At 43.2% G+C, this 22,695-nt stretch overlaps 1 protein-coding gene across 1 annotated transcript; it reads left to right on the top strand.

Moving 5' to 3' along the window:
- Positions 1 to 15,678: 15,678 nt before the first annotated feature.
- On the top strand, positions 15,679 to 21,949 carry Cox6c (cytochrome c oxidase subunit 6C). The gene is made up of 4 exons (NM_053071.2): positions 15,679 to 15,800; positions 16,641 to 16,770; positions 18,512 to 18,640; positions 21,828 to 21,949. Exons 2-3 carry the CDS (start codon positions 16,654 to 16,656, stop codon positions 18,623 to 18,625), a joined length of 231 nt encoding a protein of 76 aa, NP_444301.1. The 5' UTR covers positions 15,679 to 15,800; positions 16,641 to 16,653; the 3' UTR covers positions 18,626 to 18,640; positions 21,828 to 21,949.
- Positions 21,950 to 22,695: the final 746 nt, after the last annotated feature.

Raw genomic sequence — 22,695 nt, 5'->3', positions numbered from 1 at the left:
ATGTGACCTTGTTGGAAGAAGTTTGTCACTGAGGGCTTTGAGACCCTTCTCCTAAACATGTGGGAGCCAGTCTTCTCCTACCAGCCTTCAGATAAAGATGTAGAACTCTCAGCTCTTCTTGCACCATGCCCGCATGGATACTGCCATGCTCCCACCTTGATAATAGTGGACTGAACCTCTGAACCTGTAAGCCAGCTCCAATTAAATGTTGCCATTATAAGAGTTGCCTTGGTCATGGTGTCTGTTCACGGCAATAGAACAGTGACTAAGACAGGTAGGAATCCTTTTCAAGCCCCTCCTCTAAGAGGAAAATGGCCCCATCTCTAAGGGTACTTATAGATGCTTCATTTGCTCATATAACTTCTCATCTTCAGAAGAGTCTAAAAGAGAGTTGCTTCCTCTACTTCATTTGCTCACAGAATTTCCCATTGTTAGAAGATGTAAGATGTGTTTACTTGCTTGCCCTTGTGCTAAGCAAAGAGTCAATACTGCAGAAATGTAAGTTTCATGAGGGCAAAACATTCTCACATTGTTCTCTAATGGGTTGGGCAATGCTTGGCATGTGGGTTTTGTTTTCTGTCTGTTGAATACACAAATGATTTTACACTCATCTCCTTCTTACCTTTATTTATTTCTATCTTATTTCAGTACTGAGTTCTAGTCTCTGGTGTTGGTGCTCATGACTCTTCTTTACTAAAATTCTTATCTACTAGAGATAAGGAGACCGATAGGTCTTCCCCTTCCCCAAGAGGGCTTCCAGGAGCACCGGTGGTTGTTCTGTGAATACTCTCAATTATAGTGTTGACATTCAGTTAGATAATTCTTAAAAATGAGATTGAAGTCACACACAGTTCACCCTTTGTGTGCTGTAATCTTAAATCCAGAGAAGATAGCAGGTCACTGAAGAAGGAAGGTATAAAGTGGGCCAGGCCTAGACATTCTTATACATTGATGGACAAGGTCCTTTTTGAAAATTTTACTGGGGGCTCCATATTATAGTTTTTTTAAATGCATGCTGGGTGTTTTACCAGCATGTGTGTCTGTGCACCATATGAATGCGGTGTTTGTGGCATCCAGAGAGGAATCTGGAGTAACAAATGACTGAGTTGCCACATAGCTTTTGAGAATTGAACCCATGTTCTCTGCTAGAGTAGTAAGTACTCTTAACCCCTGAACCATCTTCCCAGCCCCAGGCACCAGATTTTAAATGCAGCACAATGTCAGTGTGACTCTGCATTCCTCTAACAACTGTGTAAACCATCTCCTGCTGGTACACAGTGACTGTCTACCTTGCAGAACATCTGGTAACTAAAGATACCCATGTTTATTAGATTTGATTAGTTCACCATGTCCATAAATTAAAATAAACATAAGTTCAAAGTGGGATTCTGAAGTAACTACCAAGAGATCCATTTTTTTTTTCAAGTCAATTAAAAGGTCGTTATCAAGTGTCCTATCTTAGATAATTTATATCTCTTGGCTTTATTGTATCCTCTTGGAAATTAAAGATATATTTCTTCCTCCTCCTCTTGGTCCCTTTTTTTTTTCTCTGACCTAGTAAACTTTGATTCTTTTGCTCTTTCTGTCTGCTTAATGCAGCTAAGTTTTACACAACTCCTACATTTAATGGCTTCATTTCATAAGGGCCTTTATCAAGTTGGAACATCTATGCATGGCTTCTGTGATTGATAGCATACTGACCCTGGAAAAGTGGTTTTAATTACTAGCTCTGAAATGCCCAAAGGAACCTCAGACCTCACTGCAGTGAGGCTGAACCACCTCTTCATTTTCTAAGTAGGACTTAGGGGGACATATCTGTCCAATTAAAGCAAACTGAGGGGTATGCAATAACCCGCCGATTGGGAGAGTGTCCTCCTGGCTGCTTGGAATGATACTCCCAACCATTAGCAAGAACACAGAGTATACAGAAGGCACCCAGTACATCGCCACCATTGGCCAATGAGGGCTGCCAGGAAGGCAGATTTACTTCTTTCTTTTTAAGACATGCATGGGCTTTTGGGCGCTCGTAGAGACTAGGAGAGAACGTTGGATTCCTTCTAAATGGTGCTTCTGGAGAATGTCTGCTGCCTGATGCCAGTGCTGGGAACCAAATCTGGTCCTCTGCAAGAACAGAAGTGTTCTTCACCACTGAGCTGTCTCTCGAGCACCACATTTGTGTTTCGGACGGTTTCCTCCACAGCTCTTATGCACCAGGGAATCCCTAGAACCTGGAACTCTTTCCAGTTTACTTCTCAGTCCACCTCAGAAAACAGATCCACACTCTTCTCATGTGGTCTTCCAGAGGTTGTGATGAGAGAGTGCACATTTTACAAACTCCTACGGCTGCCTGGGGTTTATAAGTACAGGAGGCAGTGACTTAGCCCTTTTGGGGGAGAGAGAGAACATTGTCTCTGATCCACATTCAAACTTTAGGGGAATTCTGTGTCCCAACAGAAATGTTGGGGGAGCTGATGCCTCAGGCCCTCAACACCTAAATGTGCTTGAACAAAAATGCCCCCCGTAGGCCCATAAGGAGTGACAGTATTAGGAGGTGTGTCCTTGTTGGAATGGGTGTGGCCTTGTGGGCAGAAGTGTATAACTAACATGACTAAGGGGTAGGTTTTGAGGTCTCAGTTCTTTCTCCGGTTGCCTGTGGATCCAGATGTCAAATTCTCAGGTCCCTCTTCAGAGCCATGTCTGTCTACAATGGACAGAACCTCTGAAACTGTACACAAACCTCAATTAAATGCTTTCCTTTGTGAGATTTGCCCTGGTCATGGTGTCTCTTTACAGCAATAAAATCCAAACAAAGACAGTGTCAAAGCATTGAGGGTTCTTCAGATCCATAAATGCAGATCTTGGCAGGCTCCATTTCAAGACTTAGGGCCTCTTTATAGCTCCTGTGGAGGCCAGAGCTAGGCCTTGGGAGACCACTGATCCAGGGTGGGGCTCCAAACTTTTGTTTAACCTAGAAGATATTGTGATGTCCACCATAATATAATTCCAGTGTTTTCAGAAGTCCTTGCTTGCCTGTTGTTACTGGCCTTGCACTTTATATCTTAGCCTCCACACAATATGTGTGCCCAACTGTCAATCTTTTAGATAGTCAGGGGAAGCTAGTTCAAGTCTGCCATTGAACCCTCTCTATTGACCTTACAAAGTTCCTGAACAAAGCCACCTAAAAGGCAGAAACATTTATTTAGGCTAATGGTCAGATTTCAATCCCTGATCAGCTGGCCCTGATACTTTGGAGCCTCTGATGAGGTGGCATATATTCTTGTTTTCAATTCGACTATATCTGGAACTAACTAGAAGGCAAAAATGGAGGCCACACCAGTGAGAAGTTTTTATTGATTAAAGTAGGAAAATCCACGTCTAGACTAGATCTTGAGGTGGGAAGACACACCTTTAATCTGGGCTGCCCATTCTGCTGGAAGCCTAAGGAGATGAAAGAAGGAAGGTGCTGCTCTCTGTCTGCTTGCCCTCACCTCGAGAGCAAGCCCACTCCTTCTCTGGCATTACAACCTATGTTTCTGGGATTCCAGCATATGCTGAGGTATCCAGCTTGTTCTTGGACTTTCCTATCACAGCTGGCAGTTGTTGGGTTGGCTGGACTGCAGCCTCTAAATCACCCAATAGATTCCAGATACAGAAAGAGATAGAGAGATAGAAATAGAGATAGAGATTCATTCTAAATGTTCTGCTATTTTATAGAATCCTAAGGAACGCACCATGACAGAGAATATGCAGTAGAGGAAGCAGGGGTCCCAATAGACCCTTCAGGGCTCAATGCCCCCATTTCCTTCTTGTCCTCACTTCCTATAGCTTCTATCCCATTCCAGTAGTGCCACAGGCTGGTAACCAAGCCTTTAACCTATGGTCTTTGGGCACATACACATTTTGTTCTAATTTGCTTTCTGCTTCGATAAACCTATGTCTAAAAGCAACTTGTAGGAGGAAAGAAATTATTTGGTTTACATTTCCAGGTCACAATCCATCACTGAAGAAAGTCAGGGCAAGCATTATAGGTGGGAACCTAGAGGCAGGATCCAAGGAGGAATTCCATTTTCTGGCTTGCTCTCTGGTTTATGTGCAGCTTGCTTTGTCATGCAGCCAGCCCAGGGCCATCTGTCCTAGGGGAGCTGTTGTCCTCAGTGATCTGGATGTTCCTGTATCAGTTAAGAATCAAGACAATCTTCTCAGACATGCCAGTATCTAGGAAATTCCTGGATGACTAGGGAATCTAGGAAACTTCTTCTTAGATGACTGCAGGCTCTTTCAAGTTGACAATTAAGGCTGATTAGAACAAGTTTCAACATCCCCTTAGTATTCTACTGCTTGAAAACACACCATTATCACAACAACCTTTTTGTTTTGTTTTGTTTTGTTTTGTTTTGTTTTGTTTTGTTTGTTGAGACAGGGTCTCTCTGTGTAACCCTGGCTGTCCTGGAACTCACTATGTAGAGCAGGCTGACCTTGAACTCAGAAATCTGCCTGCCTCTGCCTCCCAAGTGCTGGAATAAAAGGCATGTGCCACCACTGCCTGGTTCACAACAACTCTTATAAAAGAAAACATTTAATTGGGGCTGGCTTCGTTTCAGAGGTTTAATTCATTATCATCATGGTGGGAAGCAAGGCAGCATGCAGGTAAACACAGTGCTGAAGAAGCTGAGAATTCTGCATCTTGATCCAAAGGCAGTAGAAAGGGACTGTTAGCCACAATGGGTGTATCTTGAGCATATAAGACATCAGAGCCCATCCTCACAGTGGCTCACTTCTTTCAGAAATGTCACACCGAATAGTGCCACTCCTTGTGGGCATTTGGTGGCCATTTTATTTCAACCCCCACCCCTGAGACTCTTAGAAGCTAACACACCACATAGCCCTTTTCATACCATGGGTTCTCAACACAGACCAGCAGGAGGGTTCTACTCGGTCTCCCAAAACTAAGGCTCTCCTCTCAATCAATACGCCTATCACAACAAAGGCAGGGTAAAGAGATCATGGTGTAAGGATAGAAAATTTAAGTTTGACGCCCTAGACCAAGTTGGAGCCAAAAAGGAAAAATAGTTGGGCCCTGAAGCAGCCTGTTCTGAGAACTGGCTGACCACAGAACAGGTAATTACACAAGCCGGTTCAGTGACCTTGTTCCAGGACCTGGCTGACCACAAAAGTTAGATTAAAATCTTGAGAATAATCTTGAGAAACAGGGAGTTTCCCCTTGTGATTTTTAGTACCCCCCTTGTGATTTTTCACTGGTATTTTCAGTATTTTCCAATAACGCCCTCCCTACCCCCTTGGGTTATGGTTTTTCCTTTAAATACCCCCTTTCCCAGCTACCCAGCGTCAAATTCCTCTATCCCTGCGTGGGATATGAGTCAGTCCCAGGGCGCTGGTTCCTCTCAATAAACCTTGTGTGATTGCAGCAAGGACAGGTCTTTCGTGAGTTCTTGGGGGGTCCTGTCATCCCGAGACTTGAGTGAGTGTCTCCCTCTTCCGGGGGTCTTTCAACAGCAAGCCACAGGCTTGTAAAGCTTCTATCAGAAAGGATACACACCGCCTCCACTCAGATTTTACCAGTCAAGTCGTATGAAACTCTAAGTTTAAAGGGAGCAGAAGAAGTTGGGGATGTAGCTCAGAGAATGCTTTTGCTTAGCATTCATGAACTACTAGGTTTGTTTCCAACACCACAAAAAAGGAGGTGAGGAACTGGAATATACCCTATGGTGTATAGGAAAGGAAAATGGTAGTATGTGTTATATGGTAGCAATTATGACCACACCTCATGTGGTGTGGTAGGCAACACTCATCTGCAAATTCTCTGTACTAATGAAAGATCCTGGGCTGGAGAGATGGCTCAGCGGTTAAGAGCACTGACTGCTCTTCTGAAGGTCCTGAGTTCAAATCCCAGCAACCACATGGTGGCTCACAACCACCCGTAATGAGACCTGACCCCCTCTTCTGGTGTGTCTGAAGACAGCTACAGTGTACTTACATATAATAAATAAGTACATCTTTAAAAAAAAAAAAAAGAAAGAAAGAAAGATCCTGACAGAATGTAAAAGGTCACAGAAGCCCTGAAATTGGCAAAATAGATTTCATTGTTAGTAGAAGTAGCTTCACTGATTTAGAAAAATAGAGGTGCACAATGCTCTGGCTGCTCCTTGAACCCGTGTGTCTGCCAATGTTCTGATCGTTCCTTGAACCCAGGTGTGTGCCCACTGCTGCACCTCACTGCCAGGTGTTTATGATATTGGTTGCTAAGATAGTCAGAAAATCTCCCCAGCAACCACAGCTGGGCCAATCCGGAGTTGCTACACCTGCACCAGACTCTTTCCTTGTACCCCTCCCATACCCATTTCTTGATAATAGACATTGTTTAGATCTGGAAAACCCCCACTCCCCCCTTCTCCTTCCCTCCCTGAGGGCCTATAAAAACTGGGACCCCTTTCCCCTTGAGGTCGACTCCTCTACCCCTGCGTGGGATACAAATCGTCCCCAGAGCTCTGGCTTTCCCCAATAAAGCCTCATGTGGTTTGCATCAAGCTTGGTCTCTCGTGAGTTCTTGGGTGTCCACTATTGTCCTGAGGCCTGAGTGAGGGGCTCCTCACGGAGTCTTTCACTAACTCCTGGATTGTATTACATGTATTATTCCTAGATTGTATTATCCGTTAGGATAAGTGTGGTCACACAAAACAAAAGAGGGAGGTAAACAAAACAAAACAAAACAAAACTGGAACCCACAGGCTGGGAGGAGGGGGCAGCTATGATTTGGGTGTGGCATGCCCCCCACTTTTTAGGTACTGGAATTCTGGTCCCCCATGGTGGCTCTGTTGGGTGGTAGAACTGTTTGAAAGAAAGATACAATAGAAGGTCATTGGGGTGGTTGCTTTTAAAAGGAATTGATGCAGTCTTTCAGAGCCTGAGTGGTTCTCACAGAGGGATTGTTATAGAAGAGCAAACCTGGCCTGACTACTATTCTCTGATGGTGGTTTTACCATGTGGCTGCTACTGTCTCAGCTTCTACCATGATTCTAAGTGAGGGAACCAAGGCCTCCACCAAAGCTGGGACAGAATGATTGTGTCATAGCCTTGAACCTTCTTAGCTGTAAGCTACATACATCTCTTTTCTTTATAAAGTTCCCAGTCACAGGCATTTCATTATGGTATCCGAAGATGGGGTTACACGGAAACAAAGAACGTAGACTGAGAGGACCAAGTTAGCCAGAACCAGGTTGACTCCTGACAGGATACAAACTGACAATTTGAGAGACTAGGCTTAAGTTTCTGTCTCTCAGAAATGAGGAACTGTGAAGAGCCCCTTGGCAGGAATCTGATACCAGGCCATGACAAAGAAGTAAGTTCAGGCAGGGACTCGACATTTCCCAAGGACAAGGAAGAAAGAATCTGATTTTAGGGTAGAACAAAGAAGTAGGCTCAGATATCTTTTGTTTGTTTGTTTGTTTGTTTGTTTGTTTTTTGAGACAGGGTTTCTCTTTATAGCCCTGGCTGTCCTGGAACTCACTCTGTAGACCAGACTCAGAAATCCTCCTGCCTCTGCCTCCCGAGTGCTGGGATTAAAGGTGTGCGCCGCCACCACACCTGGCGTCTTTTTTCTTTTTAATCCTCACTCCTGTGCTGGAGAACCTGTTGACTGAGCTGGATTGGTCAAGGACCCAGATTCAGGAACCTGTGGTCAGCCAACCACTGCCATGGGCAGCCAGTCTGAGGAGACCTTGTCATCTTGCTTGAAGTAAGAATAGGTAGCTGGAAAGAGTAAACGACCCCCTGGGAAGTCTCCAGAGCCTGAACTACTGTATAATTAGACAGACTCCTAGAGATAGAGCAACCAAGGTAAAAGGGCACATAAAACTTGCTGGAATTCCCTTTCTGGCAATAAAAACTGGGTCTGTGAGTCCACCATGGGTCTCTATTCCCAAATGGAGAGACCCTGCTGCAGAAAATAGTTGTAAACACTGTGCTTTTGCAAACTATTTAAGTTTGGGGTGTCATTCTTCAGAGATTCTTGGGCCCTAACAAGACTACTTCTAGAAGCTGGAAAAGGCAGGGAAGCACATTGTCCCTGAGCCTCAGAAGGAAGGCAGCCCATCTGGCAAGCTTTGATTCAAGCAGGGCCCCAGGCTGATATCTAAACTTCCAATTGGATTACAAATTGTGTTAAAGCCAATAATGTTGAGGACATTTGTTACAATGACAGTAGAAAACTAATATACCTCACATAAAAAAGGCATTCTTTTGTTTTTTCTTTTTTCTTTTCCTAACCACAAGTAAACGATCAAGCTTGGAACACATTGAAATAGAAAAATGTAACATAAAAATCATCTGTGCCAGATGTGGTGGTGCACACCTTTAGTTTCAGCACTTGGGAGGCAAGGCAGGCACATCTCTGAGTTCGAGGGCAGCCAGGTCTTCAGAGCCAGTTTTAGGACAGCTAGGGCTACACAGAGAAACAGTGTCTGAAAACAAAACAAAACAACCCACAGATTTTGAGAGGATGCCTCAAAACAGTATTATTTTTGCATATAAATACATATATTACATTTCAAGAGTAGATCAAAGGACACAGGCTTGCAGCATGCCTTTTTTTCCCTCTCTCTTTTAAAACAAGACTGCCAAGGCCCAGACTCAGCTTGCAGAGGGGTTTCTAAGGAAAGGGGTGTATGGGAGCGGTGAGAACTGTATGACCCCTACTCTCAGTCAGTGGTAATTACTGCAAGATGCTCCCAAATGAGACACCAAGGCACTTTTCAGATTGCTATCTCTATCTGTCTGTCTCTCAGTCTGTCTGTCTGTTTCCCATCTGTCTGTCTCTCTGTCTGTCTCTCTTTCTGTGTTCTGCTCTAGATATCTTTTTCTTGCTATACTATGGAAACTCTCAGGTTGAGACATCCCTCTCTGGTTGAGACAGCCCTCACTTCTGGATGAGACAGCTCTCTCTGGTTGAGACTGTTCTCTCTGCTAGTAAGAATTCTAAAATCTCTCTGGATAGTTCATGGGTTTTCCGACCAAACCAAGTCACAAATTCTGTTAGTAAAATTCTAAAAATAACTCTTGGGTTTTCCCATCAAAAGCAGAACGTCAGGAACCATCCTGAAGTGCTGTCTGTGTTCACTCTCCAGAGATCTCCAGCTAGCTCAGCGCTCTCTAGAAAAAGTTCTAAAGAAAAGGGCTGCGATCACTTTCTGCTAGCTCTTCTCGAGCCCAGTCTTTTATTTACATATCAATTCAGTCATTTATTCTAGGTTCTCTCTTGACCATCCCACAAATCAGCATTCCATGACCTTAGCCTCTTGACTCTTAGGAATAGACCTTAAGCACAATCACAGACAATAAGATAGCTGCCCTGGAATCGCCTTTCTGACCACGCCTGTACTTAAATTAGATCCATCCCAGGCTGACCTTGAACTCAAGAATCTGCCTGCTTCGGTACCTGCCTGCCTGTATCTTTCTGGTAGCTGCCTCTGTTCCTTTAGATCTGTGAAGCTCCTTATACAATTCGTATTGCATCCTTATATTTCCAACATAGTTGGGAAATTACATATTTTTGAACTCATACTTTTAGAGTTCTTTTCCACAACCTTAAGGGCTGTCCTGAGAGTCCCAGCATTCACCATTTTGCTGAGACATTAGCTGCGTCTTCACCTCCCAGATGCATGCTATCTCTGATTATCATGGAGTCATTAATGTTAACAAAGAGGAACATAAAAATATGTACATTATTTTATAAACAAGCCTTACACACCTTGTTCCAGGGGTAGGAACCATGTCATTCCACCACTACCAAGGCCATGCCAGACTTGACACGAGACAATATTTATTATTTTCAATTTATGTGTATGAGTGTTTTGCCTGCATGTTAATTCTGTGCATCACATGGGTGCCTGATGCTTACCTGGGACAGAAGAGGGCATCAGAGCCCCTGGTACTGGATTACAGATGGCTGTGAAAGGAAATAAAACTTGAGACATGTGATTCATGTAATTTATGTCAAATAGCTCAAAGAGTTGTTTGTGAGCTTTAAAACCTGGGGCTAAGAACATAGCAGAACAGGCCAGGACATGCCCGGGCAGGCGTCGTTACATGTCCTGACTGGCCTAGTGCCTCCCTATCTCCCGCCCTTCTGACAGTCTGTTGATGTTTAAATGGACCAATCATGTGAAACTGCGCCAAATCCTCCCCCAGCCCCACCCCTTTTCTATAAAAATCCCAAGCTTCCAAGCCTCGTGGTCGAAACCACTGTCTCCTGTGTGAGATACGTTTCAAAACGGAGCTCCGCCATTATGGCTCCACCATGTGGTCGACACCTGTGTCTCCTGCGGGAGATATGTGTCGGCCCGGAGCTCCGTCATTAAACTACCTCATGCTTTTACATCAAGATGGTCGTCTGTTCATGATTCTTGGGTGCGCGCCAAACGGAAATTGAGTGGGGGTTTCCCCACTAGGTTCTTTCAGTTGTGAGCCACCATATAGATACTAGGAATGGAACCTGGGTTCTCTGGAATCCTATGTATTGCTTTCAGCCTCTGAGCCATCTCTCCAGCCCCAGCCTGCCTTTGATTTAGTAATGGCTTAAATTTTACTATGACTAAAATATTCTGTGTTACCTCAAAACAATCACATATGTGTTGTGGGACATGCAAGAGAAACAACAAAATAGCTTTAGAACTCAAGGAATGAGGTCCACCAGTTAGCACAATCACAGTGGGTGTGCCTTGGAGTGGCGGATCCCCACAGACCCCTTGTCCTAGGGACATCCTTCGGTTGTGGAGATTCCTGCTTGTTGCCCTCATGGTCATCAGATCCCTTATAATCTATGAGTTGTGTGGACACTACGCAGGTTTCCAGCCCCTCACTAGGCAGTGTCATTAGCACCTATAATAATAGAGATTGGTCCTTTTTCAAGCTTTGCTGCTAACGCAGATTAATGTTTCAAACACCACCCTCAGAAAAAACTTAGATATGCAGATTGTTAATAAAGTTAGGGTAAGATTTGTTGTTAATGGTTTTGATGTAGAAAATCTTGGGTAACAAATTAGAGTTCAGAAAGGCACACGTTTGATAATCGAGCAAGGGATATTTTGAGGCCGGCGACCAAAACCAAAGGCAGCTCAATCAGTACTGGCTGCTGCGCCTCTCTTGCTAAAGCTGGGCTGGTGGTCAGGGCGATGATTAATCTTTTGTACCCATTTTGTCCCCAGCTTCCTGATGTGACTTAATGACAAACTGCTAAGGGGTCGATGAGCACCCTGAGGAGCCAAAGTAGAAATGACTGATTACTGATGACTTTTATAGAAACGATTAGATTTGTGATTCTCTTCATAGGATTACTTTTTTCTTAAAAGATTTATTTATTTATTTATTTATTTATTTATTTATTTATTATATGTAAGTACACTGTAGCTGTCTTCAGATACTCCAGAAGAGGGCATCAGATTTCATTAGGGATGGTTGTGAGCCACCATGTGGTTGCTGGGATTTGAACTTGGGACCTTCAGAAGAGCACTTGGCGCTCTTAACCACTGAGCCATCTCACCAGCCCCCAGGATTACTTTTTAAGACAAATAATAAAATAATTGATTTTTTTTACCAGTAAGAGAATTGGCTGAGAAAAAAAATCTTGCCTGCTTATGTTTTATTAATATATAACAAGTTGCTTAAACATGAATGTATGTGGGTTCTTAGGAATAAATTGTCTTTCACTTGTATTACCTTAAACATTCAGTCATGTAAAGGTTTTAGGAAACATGATGTTTTTATTCATTTAGGGAACTCAATGTATTCGATAACTTAAAGAAAAATAGAATGTAGCCCCATTGTACATTTTTGTACTGCTTGAGAGGTTTTGATGGGGGCAAATAAGCTATGGGAGGAAAGAAAAGTTTGTTGGAATTGTGCTTTGCAAGACCCCGACCCTTGGTCAGTGGTACTCCGAGATGATCCTCCCTCCCCAGCCCCCCCAGACACCGAGAGGCAGATCACTGCAAAAGCAAGAGGTTTATTTTCCAGCACATCTGGGTCGGCCTTCAATTAGTCCCTCTAGTCTAAACTCTACCTGGCACTTTTCAGAGGGTCAGGTGACACTCTGAGAATTTTTTTTTTTACTCAAGAATGTTCCTGTGGGTGGAAAATGGAACTTGGCCTGGCCTTGACCTGAGGTGGGTGGGTGTAAGTCTGGCGAAAGCCCCTAGGGCAAGATGGGCAAAACCCTAGCCAAACTTACCAAAAGGAGGAAAGAGAAGACCTAAATTAATAAAAATAAAAGAGGGGGTTACTACAAGTTCCGATGAAGTCCATGGATTACTAGGGACTTTTTGAAAGCATAGTCTAAAAACCTGGAAGATTTAGAAGAGATTAATAGAGTTTTAGACACAAATGATCTACTGATTTTAAAACTAGAGGCTTTGATCAGCGTAGACAGATCCACAGCTGAGGTGAAGGCCGTAATAAAGATCTGCCAACAAGACCCAGGGTAGGCAGTTTATACAAAAGATCCGAAGAGCAGTTAACATCAATGCTCCTGAAATTGTTCCATGAAGTAGAAGAGAACAAACACCTTAGAACTCGTTCCACAAGCCAGCACTATCCTGATTCCAAATCAAGTAAGATACTGCTAGCTATAACACACAGGCAGAGGTGAGCTGCTCTCATGCTATGTGCTAGTTCCAAAATGGCAGTGCTGGTGACAGTGCCATACACAGTAGGACATTGGCTGGGTAAACAGGTGCCTAAATGTGGGATTTTGTTTACCAGGAACCTCCTTTAATTCTACCCTCCTTTAATTCTTTAATTAGTTGGCAAAAGCATCTAATACCAGTCCAATTTGAACAGCCTGTATTGTAAATGTCTCTTTTATTTCTTCTGATAAAGGAATGAGAGGAGAGCTTACCCAAGCTGTGCTAATACACGGCTTGGGCTGAGCCCAGAGTTTCTTTCTTTCTTCAAACTATCCCTAGGCCTATGTCTGAAAGCTTGTAGTCTCGGTTCTATCTAGTCCTCCAATCTGACTGATTCAATCTGGCTTCTGCCTGAATTGCTCATCTTGGCCTCAAACTAACTTTGGAAATATGTTCTAATCTTCGGCTCCTTCTTATTCCCTGGCTTGTTCTGCTTTCACCTGTGACTAGTTTGTTTTCTTCACCCTGTTTCTGTAAAACACGCACCCTTCTTCACTCTCTGGTGGCTTGTGCCCTCCCGCTAATCTTGAGCTGGTTGATTCAGACCTTCTTTTTGCCACAGCCAGCTAGCCTACCTAGGGTGGAGTCTTCCAACCTAGGTAAAGTCTATTGTATGCCACATCTGCAGCTTCCTGCAAGAAGCTACCTGCTGAGCAGCCTGAGCTTGTGGTCCTAGCCAGATCCTTGACAAAGCATCAAGATCCTAGCACGGTGGGGGATGGGTTTCCTCCCTTTTAAAGTTCAGACTCAAAAGCAAACATTGGGCCTTGATCAGAAACTTGCCTTGGTCTCATTATTCTTTTGCCTTCCATCCCATACAGCCCCACCTTTCTTTCAGGAACCCAGTTCTCAGTAGCCACTGGTGGCTACAGCAGCTCTTAAGTAGCCTCTTTTTCCTGAGCTGCTCTCCAGTCTTTGACTCATTCTGTCAAATCTTTCTCTGAGTTGGCACTTTGTCTGCCCTTCAATTAGACTTCACTTTCAAACATGGCTGCTTCCTTCTACAAATGATCTGAGACTAGATCTTTTGGGTTCAGACTCCATCTTAGAGAACCTAAGCTAAGGTTGAACTCAAATTAACTAACAGGCCAGTACCTAGCATCAGTTTCCAGATTACACTCAACAACAAGATCTTCCACTAACACCAGTTTCCAGGTTCCTGCCCCTGACACTTCACTTCCTAACAACCACTGATCCGGAGGAAAGCAGAAGTTACGTTTGTGGTTTGGCTCTGAACAATTATGTTAAAGGCCATAATGGCCCCCTAGCCAGGTGTGTACCAAGCTAGATAAACCCCCCCCCTTTTGCCTCTATAAATGCTTGCCTGAAACTGGGCTTTGGGCCCCCTCCCATTCTCCTGCATCAGAGAAGGTGGTATGTATAGCCCAAGCTCAAGCTTGAATAAAGGGACCTTAATGTAATTGCATCGGAATCAGCTCCTTGGTGGTCTTTTGGGGGTTCATGAATGATTCCTGGCACAGCAGAACCTTACCTTCATTGTTAGGGACTAAAGGTGTTCACTAAGGGCGAGTCTGTTTTTTTCCAGCCAAATCATACTGTAATCTAGGGTGTCTACATTTGGCTGGATCATATACGTCTCAGTCTCCTTGTTGCTGGATTAAAATTCCCCTACATTGTATCAGTTCAAAGAACGCTCAGACTGTTCACTGTCATATAAAATCTGCTTGAAGGCTAAAGTTGTATTCTAAGTTTAAATTACTGGGCTTAAGAGATCTATCAATCAAACATGCCTCTAACCTGTAAGCCTCACTTGCCCAAGGGCAGATAATCTCTGGAGTGCTGGGGGCTGTTACTTATGTAAGATAGTGAACTATGGTGTTTTCTCTTCTGTAAACAACCTCACTTGCCCCAACTTTACAGGATAAGCTTGATCACACACAGGTGGAGGTAGGCTGGAGGTTCATAAGGAAATACATTGGGATCTAAGCGTGCCCCTGATTGGACGAAGGTGGGAAGTACTGACCCTTTGGGGGTTGCCTTTATAAGCCTCTGACTGAGTTGTAATGTGGCGATGTATTTTGGGATTCCTAGGTATGCACCTGACAGTGTCCACTGAACTGGCCAATGCTTAATAAAGCTTGTTTTAAATTTGGTTCAAAACTTACAGTAGCCGTTTTCACTATTCTCACCGGGTGGGATTAACCGTAGCCCTGGTACTCTGATCCCGTGAACCTTTCTTTGTAACCATGGGTTCAGTTCAGTGGTTTCACACCTTCAGTTATTCTCCATATAGTGTGATGGTGCATGTGTCACTGCTCAAGCAGGGTTCCTAAGCCCTCTCAAACCCTGCATATATATAAAGTAGGCTTACTCAGCTGACTTAAGTAACACCTGTGAATCTAGTTGATGTCACTGAAGTAAGATAAACGTCCCAAGGCACGAAAAGTCATCTTTAGTCGGCTTTCCAAAAACATCCCTGTTGTTCCCGTTCACACGTTATTTTTTATTAAGAACCCGACACAAATACCCATTACGATTTGTTAAGCAGATCATTGAGTCTGGCAGTGGAGTGGGATCACATCTCTAGTTTGTTCCACAGCATCGGTTCTAAAATTACATGTTAAACTCTGAAATTGGCCTTTCTCGCTCTTTGCCAAAAACCAAGCGTTTATTGTGCCGAGGTAGTTGTAATGAAAATGCTTATTCATGTGGTTTGGGCAATCCTTTGACACAAATGTCATGTCCCCCAAGATATGCCTTTTCTCAAGGTTGGGCATTTAGAAAAAAAAAGCTCTCAGATGATGTAGTGCCTTTATAGAGTATATTATTTTTTCCCCACATGTGAAATATATACGAATTCCTTAATAAGTTCACAACACCGGACAAGATTAATATTTGTAATTTACTGAAGAAACCTTTGTAGGTAGTCAGGACTCGTTTTCAAGGTCCTGTTTAGGGAAAAAAAAAAAAAAAAAAGACATAGTGTAACTGGCATAAATTTCAGCTGTGACCGGCTGGATGCGCGCTTGAATACTTTTGGACTCCTTAGGCCACCGTCGCCGGGTCCTCCATCGACTCTTGCGCATGCGTGCTGCTGGAAGGCTCTCCGTTTCTCCGAGAACCGGGAAGGACGTTGGTGTAGAGGTGAGAATGGTGGAGAGAGAGAGGAGATTCTGGGGTTTGACAACTGCGGGTTTCTCGGCTTCTCGTGGGGGCGGCGAACTAGGATGTCTTGCACGTCACAGCCCAGTGGAGCCTCGGGCCTGCCTTCCTCGTGGGCGCGTTGCCCCCGCCGCGTCCTCAGGAGGCTGCGGGCCTGACCGGCCTGAACTCGGGCGGCCCCGCCATCTCCCCGCGTGCGCTCTTAGGGCTCCGGAGGAGCTCTGCGGAGCCTCAGGGTCTCGCTGGTGGCCGGCCGGGCCCGTTTCCCCTTGTATTTTGCCGCGGCCAGGTTGACCTTGATTGGGTCGTTTGACCTGCGGGGGCTGGTGCTCCAGTTGGATAAGGGGTGCGACCTTGGAGGGGACTCAGGCACCGAGGGGCCCCGGTGGTCGGCCTGGTGTGGGAGTAGAATTGGGAAGCTGGAGGGTCCCCGATCTGTCGCGCCTGCTCCACCGGCCCTCGGGGCGCTTGCTGGGCTCTAGTCCCACAGCTTCAGTGACCTGAGTTCTCCCCGAAGGCTTTTCTTCCTAAGGGTGAATTCTGAAAAGGCAACAGCTAGGTCGCATCTGCCTTTCTGTGGATGGGGGACACTTTTGTCATGGTTTTTGCTCATCGGTTTGTTGCTGGTTACCGCCTTGTTGCGGGTAGTGGAAATGCGTAGGAGAGGAGCGGGCAAAGATGAAGTTGCCAAAGTCATTGACCTTGCAGGAGGGGTTAGGCCGCGATTGTAGATACTAAACTACGTTGTGCATGTAGAGTTCATTCAATCACTTAACCTGTTACAAGCCTTTTTTTTTTCCCCTCCTTGTTTTACTCGCAAAGGACATTGGCTACCATGAGTTCCGGTGCGCTGTTGCCCAAACCACAGATGCGTGGTCTTCTGGCCAAGCGTCTGCGGGTTCATATTGCTGGCGCATTCATTGTGGCCCTGGGAGTTGCCGCTGCCTATAAGGTATGTGCTTTAGGTCACAAGCTGTTCGTTTAAAACATTATTTTTTAAACCTAGTTAAGAGCTGTTTAAAAAAGAAACTCTATCTTCAAGATATTTCCCTCATTTACCTTCCAAAGGCTTCAACGTAACAGAAACCCTATCTTCAAATGAAAATGCGCCACAGTCATTACAGGTTCCCTCTTCCCAGGTATCAAGGTAAAGCTGACAACCAAGAAATCTGATGTTATAATTTACTCTAAGTCTGGAGATCTGAGCACCAAGGGAATGTTGGTATACTACCCAATACAGAAGCCTTGAGGGGAAAGTGTTAGCAGTTTTAACTGCTTATCCCAGTGTCCTGGTACAAGTCCCAGGGTTGGAAGTCTAGGAGGTTTGGTGTCTGTTGGGAAAAGAAGATGGGTGTACCTAGCTCAAGAAGATTGAAAATGTGTCTTGGGGTTAACCTTTTTTTATTTGGTCCTTTTATGCATTGGGTGACCTGTTTACACTCTGAAGTGGATCACTGTTGGCCAAGTTTCTTCCAAAACCAGCCTCATAAAACTCTAGCTGTCTGAACATCATTTAGCCCTGTCATGTAGATGCTAACTTAACTATTATATATAGTGTGGGCTTCAACAGACTTTAGAGAGTGGCACTGAGGAACCTCCCTTTGGTTCTTTTATTGGATGACATTGGGATTTGAAAAGGAGGAGGAACAGTAAATTTACTTCTGTGTTGCTTCATTAGATAGCAGGATTCTGTGCATTTCTGTAGCCCCTCACCTGTGGACTAGTACGCACAGGTGTACTGTGTTCTGTGCACGATGAGTGAACCTGGGAAGATGAGCTAAACCGTGTTTTATATTCCAGACGTGGATTTGGATCACCAAATGCCAGCCGTAGCTGTGGCTATTGCTTAACCTTTGATCTATTGCTTTAACTCCACCTGGTCTCTCAAATACCATTCCTTCCCTCTGTGCTGACCATTCTGTATGTAAGACACAGCCACATGAACATAGCTCTTCCTGATCTTTTTCTTTGTGTTAGCAGTTTTATTAATAAAGGCCTTCCTTTCAAGTAATCAGCCATCATTTTGGATTCCATTCCCTAATTTGCAAAATGACTCAGTTCTTGTTTAAGTGTAAATTCCCTATAACTTTCTGGCATTTTCTTATATCTTTTAAATTTGCTTTAAACTTCTTTAAAATTCACAGTCTGCTTAAGTTGAGCCGGGATATGTTACCATGTTAACATTTCGACTGGCAATATTTATGGTTTGCTAGAAGGAAGGCTATTAGTTTATTTTGTACTATCTTTAACTTTTTGGGGGGGACGACGACGGCAGGGTTTCTTATGTTCTCTTCAAACACACCAGAAGAGGGCATCAGATCTCATTACTGATGGTTGTGAGCCACCATGTGGTTACTGGGAATTGAACTCAGGACCTCTGGAAGAAGAGTTAGTGCTCTTAACCACTGAGCCATCTCTCCAGCCCCAACTTAACACTCTTTCTACCAAACACATACACAAATGTGGACTACAACCCTACCCCAGAATAGGGTTGTCTGTCTCTAGGGTAGTAGGGAGCTTTTTGCTGTATAGTTGCCACAAGACTCTTCCTTTCATGGTGTCCCCCCTCCTTGTCTAGGAAATAAGAGGGCTCAGTAAAGACTGAGTACAAGTATCTTCTTAGTTTATTTTGTTTTTATGCATTTCTAATAATCTGAAAAGAAAGTTCTGTAACGGGCTATGCTACCTTTTAGTTTGGCGTGGCTGAGCCAAGAAAGAAGGCGTATGCAGAATTCTACAGAAATTATGATTCCATGAAAGATTTCGAAGAGATGAGGAAGGCTGGTATCTTTCAGAGTGCCAAGTGATTTCAGAATGCAAAGGTAATTACAGTTACTTTTTAGTTGTGTCTAAGAAATGTTTAACTAGTGAATTATCTTAACTGTACAGTTCTTATAAAACTGCTACTGTCTAGGAAAGAGCCGCCATGCTTTTCTTCCAGACTGACAAGTAGTTCTTTTTATGAATTAAACTACATTATTTGCTTTTCTTCTTCCCCTTTTTCTCCTTCTATGCATGGGATACATGTCAGAAAAACTTTGGAATTGCTTTTCTTTCCACCCATTATATGGGTTTGTTCCAGGGAACAAACTTGGGTTGGCAGATTAAGGCGGTGAGTGCTTTTACCCATCTAGTCGCCTTGCTGGCCCTTTGTCAGTTATTTCAGTTAGTACAGTGTTTTACTGTTGAGGCCGGCCAGCGGCTCACATGTCCGGGTTCGAGCCTGGAAAGCATCTTGAAATCTGGAAGAAAAGAGGGAATGTAGGCGGCTTGATGGAGCTAAGTCAAGAGATTCTGATCAATTTTAATATTCAGAAACTGAGGTTATAAGGAAGGGGGAGGGGCCCATTCCCGCCAAATCATCTTCAGAGTCCAGCTGTAGGTGACCACGTGTGTACTCTGGAACAGCTAGGTGGCGGTAGTAGCAGTGGGAGTGGCAGAAGGATAGGGTGGCAGGCTCCACCCCCGATGATCTCCTGGTGATAGCAGTCAACTGCTCAGCCTGTTTAAGGGCTGGGTGGGGGTACATTTTACATGTCAGTAATTCCCTCCTTTTTTTAAGGCTGAAAATACTCCATTGTATGTTGTTTCTGGGAATTGAACCTGGAGTATTGTGCATACTTGGAAAGCATTCTACAATCGACTACATCTTATTCTATATACATACATACATGTACTCATATATATGTGTATATACATGTATATATATGTGTGTGTGTGTGTGTGTAGATTTTTTTATCTTTGTTTTTTCCCTTTTAGTGGATATTTTATTTATTTACATTTCAAATGTTATCCCCTTTCCAGGTCTCCCATCTGGAAACCTCCTATCCCATCCTTTTCCCCCTGCCCCTGTGAGGGTGCTTTCCCCGACACTCACTCCCAGTGTATGTGTGTTTTTTGGTAGTGGGTTGAGATACTTTATGGTGGTTTTGATTTGCGCTTCCTAGTGATTTGTAGCTTCGAGTGTTGCATGTACTTATTGGCCACTTTGTATATTCTTTGGGTATACTGGGGATTTTCCCCTTTCATATGTATGTAGGGTGTGCGTGCGTAAGTCCAAGGTTAATATTAAGAGTACTTTCCTTTAGTATTTTCTATAGTATTGAGGCAGGATCTCAGTTGAATCCAGAGCCCTCTCATGAGGCTAGGCTGGCTAACCAGGTTACTCTTGCAATTGCAGATGAACCACCATGTCTGTCAGGCATTTATATAAATTTTGGGGATCCAAACTCTGGATTTTATTGTTATTTTTGTGCTTTAGCCACTTGGCCAGCTCTCCATCCTGGGGATTCTTTTATTCAACTCTGCTGACTATTTTTTAAATTTTACTTTAGATGAGTTGTTCCCTTATATTTCTGTCAAACAGGCCATCCCAGAATCACTGCCAAATCCAGTATCTTAAACACTTTCTTTCAAGAGTCTTAATGCTTTTTATGTCTTTGAGTCTTTCTTTTTTGCTGGTGCTGGGGATTGTATGAAGTGTATGCTTTAATTTAGCTGCACCTCTTTAGTCAGTGTTTTTCAACCTTGTGGGTCATGACCCTTTTAGGGGTTTCATATCAGATGAACCTACATACCAGGTATTTACAATTCACAACAGCAGCCAAATTATGGTTAGGAAGAAGCAATGAAAGTAGTGTTATGGTTGGGAGTCATTACAGTAGATGGAATTGTATTGAAGGGTCGTCATTAGGAAGGTTGAGCACCACTGCTCTAAAAGTCCTCCGTATTAAGATAATTTTTGTTTATGGTGTAATGGCAAGATCCAGCTTCATTCTTTAGTATACAGATAATATGTTGTCCCAAAAATATTTTTTAAAAATTGTCCTTCCCCTTTGAATGAAGGACCCTCAGATTTTTTGTTGTTGTTGTTGTTGTTGTTGTTGTTGCTTCTTGCATTAGTCTATTGAGGTAGTCTTTTGCTAACAAGAAGCTGTTTCATCTTGACTAGTTGGTTGGCCAGTGAGCTCCTAAGATTCTCCTGGTTCTGGTCCCCCAATGCTGGTGTTTTAATGCACTGTCATGCCTGACTTTATGTGGGAGCTGGGGATTTGAACTAGGATCCTTGTATAGCAAGCATCCATATTCTGAACCATCACTCAAGCCTGGTTTGTTTATCAGGGCAGTACCACAGAGGTTTCATTATATATGAGTCTTCCACCCCAACCCCCTCAGTTGAGATATTTGAGCTCCTTTGAGAATCTCTGAATTTTAGAGTGGGTTTTCTTTTTCTTTTTTTTTTGTTTTTTGTTTTTCGAGACAGGGTTTCTCTGTGTAGCCCTGGCTGTCCTGGAGCTCACTCTGTAGACCAGGCTGGCCTCGAACTCAGAAATCCGCCTGTCTCTGCCTCCCGAGTGCTGGGATTAGAGGCGTGCGCCACCACGCCCAGCGGGTTTTCTTTTTCTACAAAAAATGGTTGGGTTTTTTATAAAGATTCCATTAATCTGTAGATTGCTCTGGAGTGTATAGACATCTTACTATTGCAATATTGCAGTCTTCCAGCAGCACTTTATATCTTTGCTCAGTATTCTATTCATAAGTGTTCTATTAGTTTCAAAGTAATTATAAATAGAATTGTTTTATTTTTACTTTAGTGTATTACAATTTTATGCCCTATAACTTTGTAAAACTCATTCTAACCTTTCTGTTTCTGTGTGTATTATTAGAATTTTCTACATTATAAAATATTACCTACAGATTTTACTTCCTTTGGGTGTATTTTCTTTTTCTCAACTGATTTTTCTGATTAGGACTTTAATACTATGTTGGCAAGAATTGGCATTTTTTTTTTTTTTTTTTTTTTTTTTTTTTTTTTTTTTGCTGATTCTAAAGGAAAAGCTTTCAGTTTTTCATCAAGTGCAGGTTAGTAATAGATTCATCCGCAGTTGACTATATTGAGATGTAGTTTTTACATTTTAGAAAGTTTACAGTCTAGTAGGACTAGACTTTATGGATGGTAGTAATAAAGATTGTTTATCATTCACAAAGCTATTGTGTTTCTCTCCATAGAATTCTTTGGATTGCGCTCCAAAGAAGTTCATTGCTGACCTGCGCTCCTGAACTATGAAACATGAATATGTGTGGGCTAAGGAATAGTTTCTTTCAATAAACAGTAATTATATGGACAGTAAGTCTTTGCTTGGTTATTAATGATAATTCAGAGCCTTTAATACCTGACGCCTAATGTTCTTATAATTCTAGATAAATATTATAAAGACAACTCCTATAATTATCTGGTCCTGGCTTTGGTGTCCTGGAGTACCTATGAGCATCTGTACTTCTGGTCTTGATGTTCCAATCCTATCATTAAAATCAGCCTTTGCAGGAGGCAGAGGTAGATATGTTACTGAACCTTGAGCTGGAGGCCAGTAGAGTGAGTTTCAGGGCAGCCTGGAATACATGGTTAGATGCCAACTCATTATTTTTGGTTGTGAGCTTAGCCTTTAATGGCTGAGCTATCACTCCAGCCCAAGAGATGCCATTCTATAAAAATCTGTCCTTAGATTTCACTGCCAGTCTTTGGTATTGCTGTTGTCACCAGAAAGAAAGTTAATTGACGTACTATTAGAAAAATTATTTTTATTAATGAGCCAACAATATGTATAATGAATGTGAATATGTGTCTAATCCAGAAAAACACTTAACTAGTATTGAGGAATGTCTGATAGTCACTTAAAGTCTGAATGTAGATTTTGTGGCAGGGCCGTGTGCATCCTGGTTAAGAGTTCTAGGACTGCTGTATCCAGTGGACAGAATGAAAATGCAAATTTGGTCAGTAGTTCTGTTTAACTTGTTTAAGAAAGACTCAGTGAGTGAATTCTATTAAAATGGGGTATCCATGAAAACCTGCACAGAAAAAACTCACAGCACACCTTTA

The sequence above is a fragment of the Mus musculus genome, chromosome 15 (assembly GCF_000001635.26).
Source record: "Mus musculus strain C57BL/6J chromosome 15, GRCm38.p6 C57BL/6J".
Taxonomy (NCBI): Eukaryota; Metazoa; Chordata; class Mammalia; order Rodentia; family Muridae; genus Mus; species Mus musculus.
The sequence above is the reverse complement of the archived record's forward strand: the minus strand, read 5'-3'. Positions and strand labels throughout refer to the sequence as shown.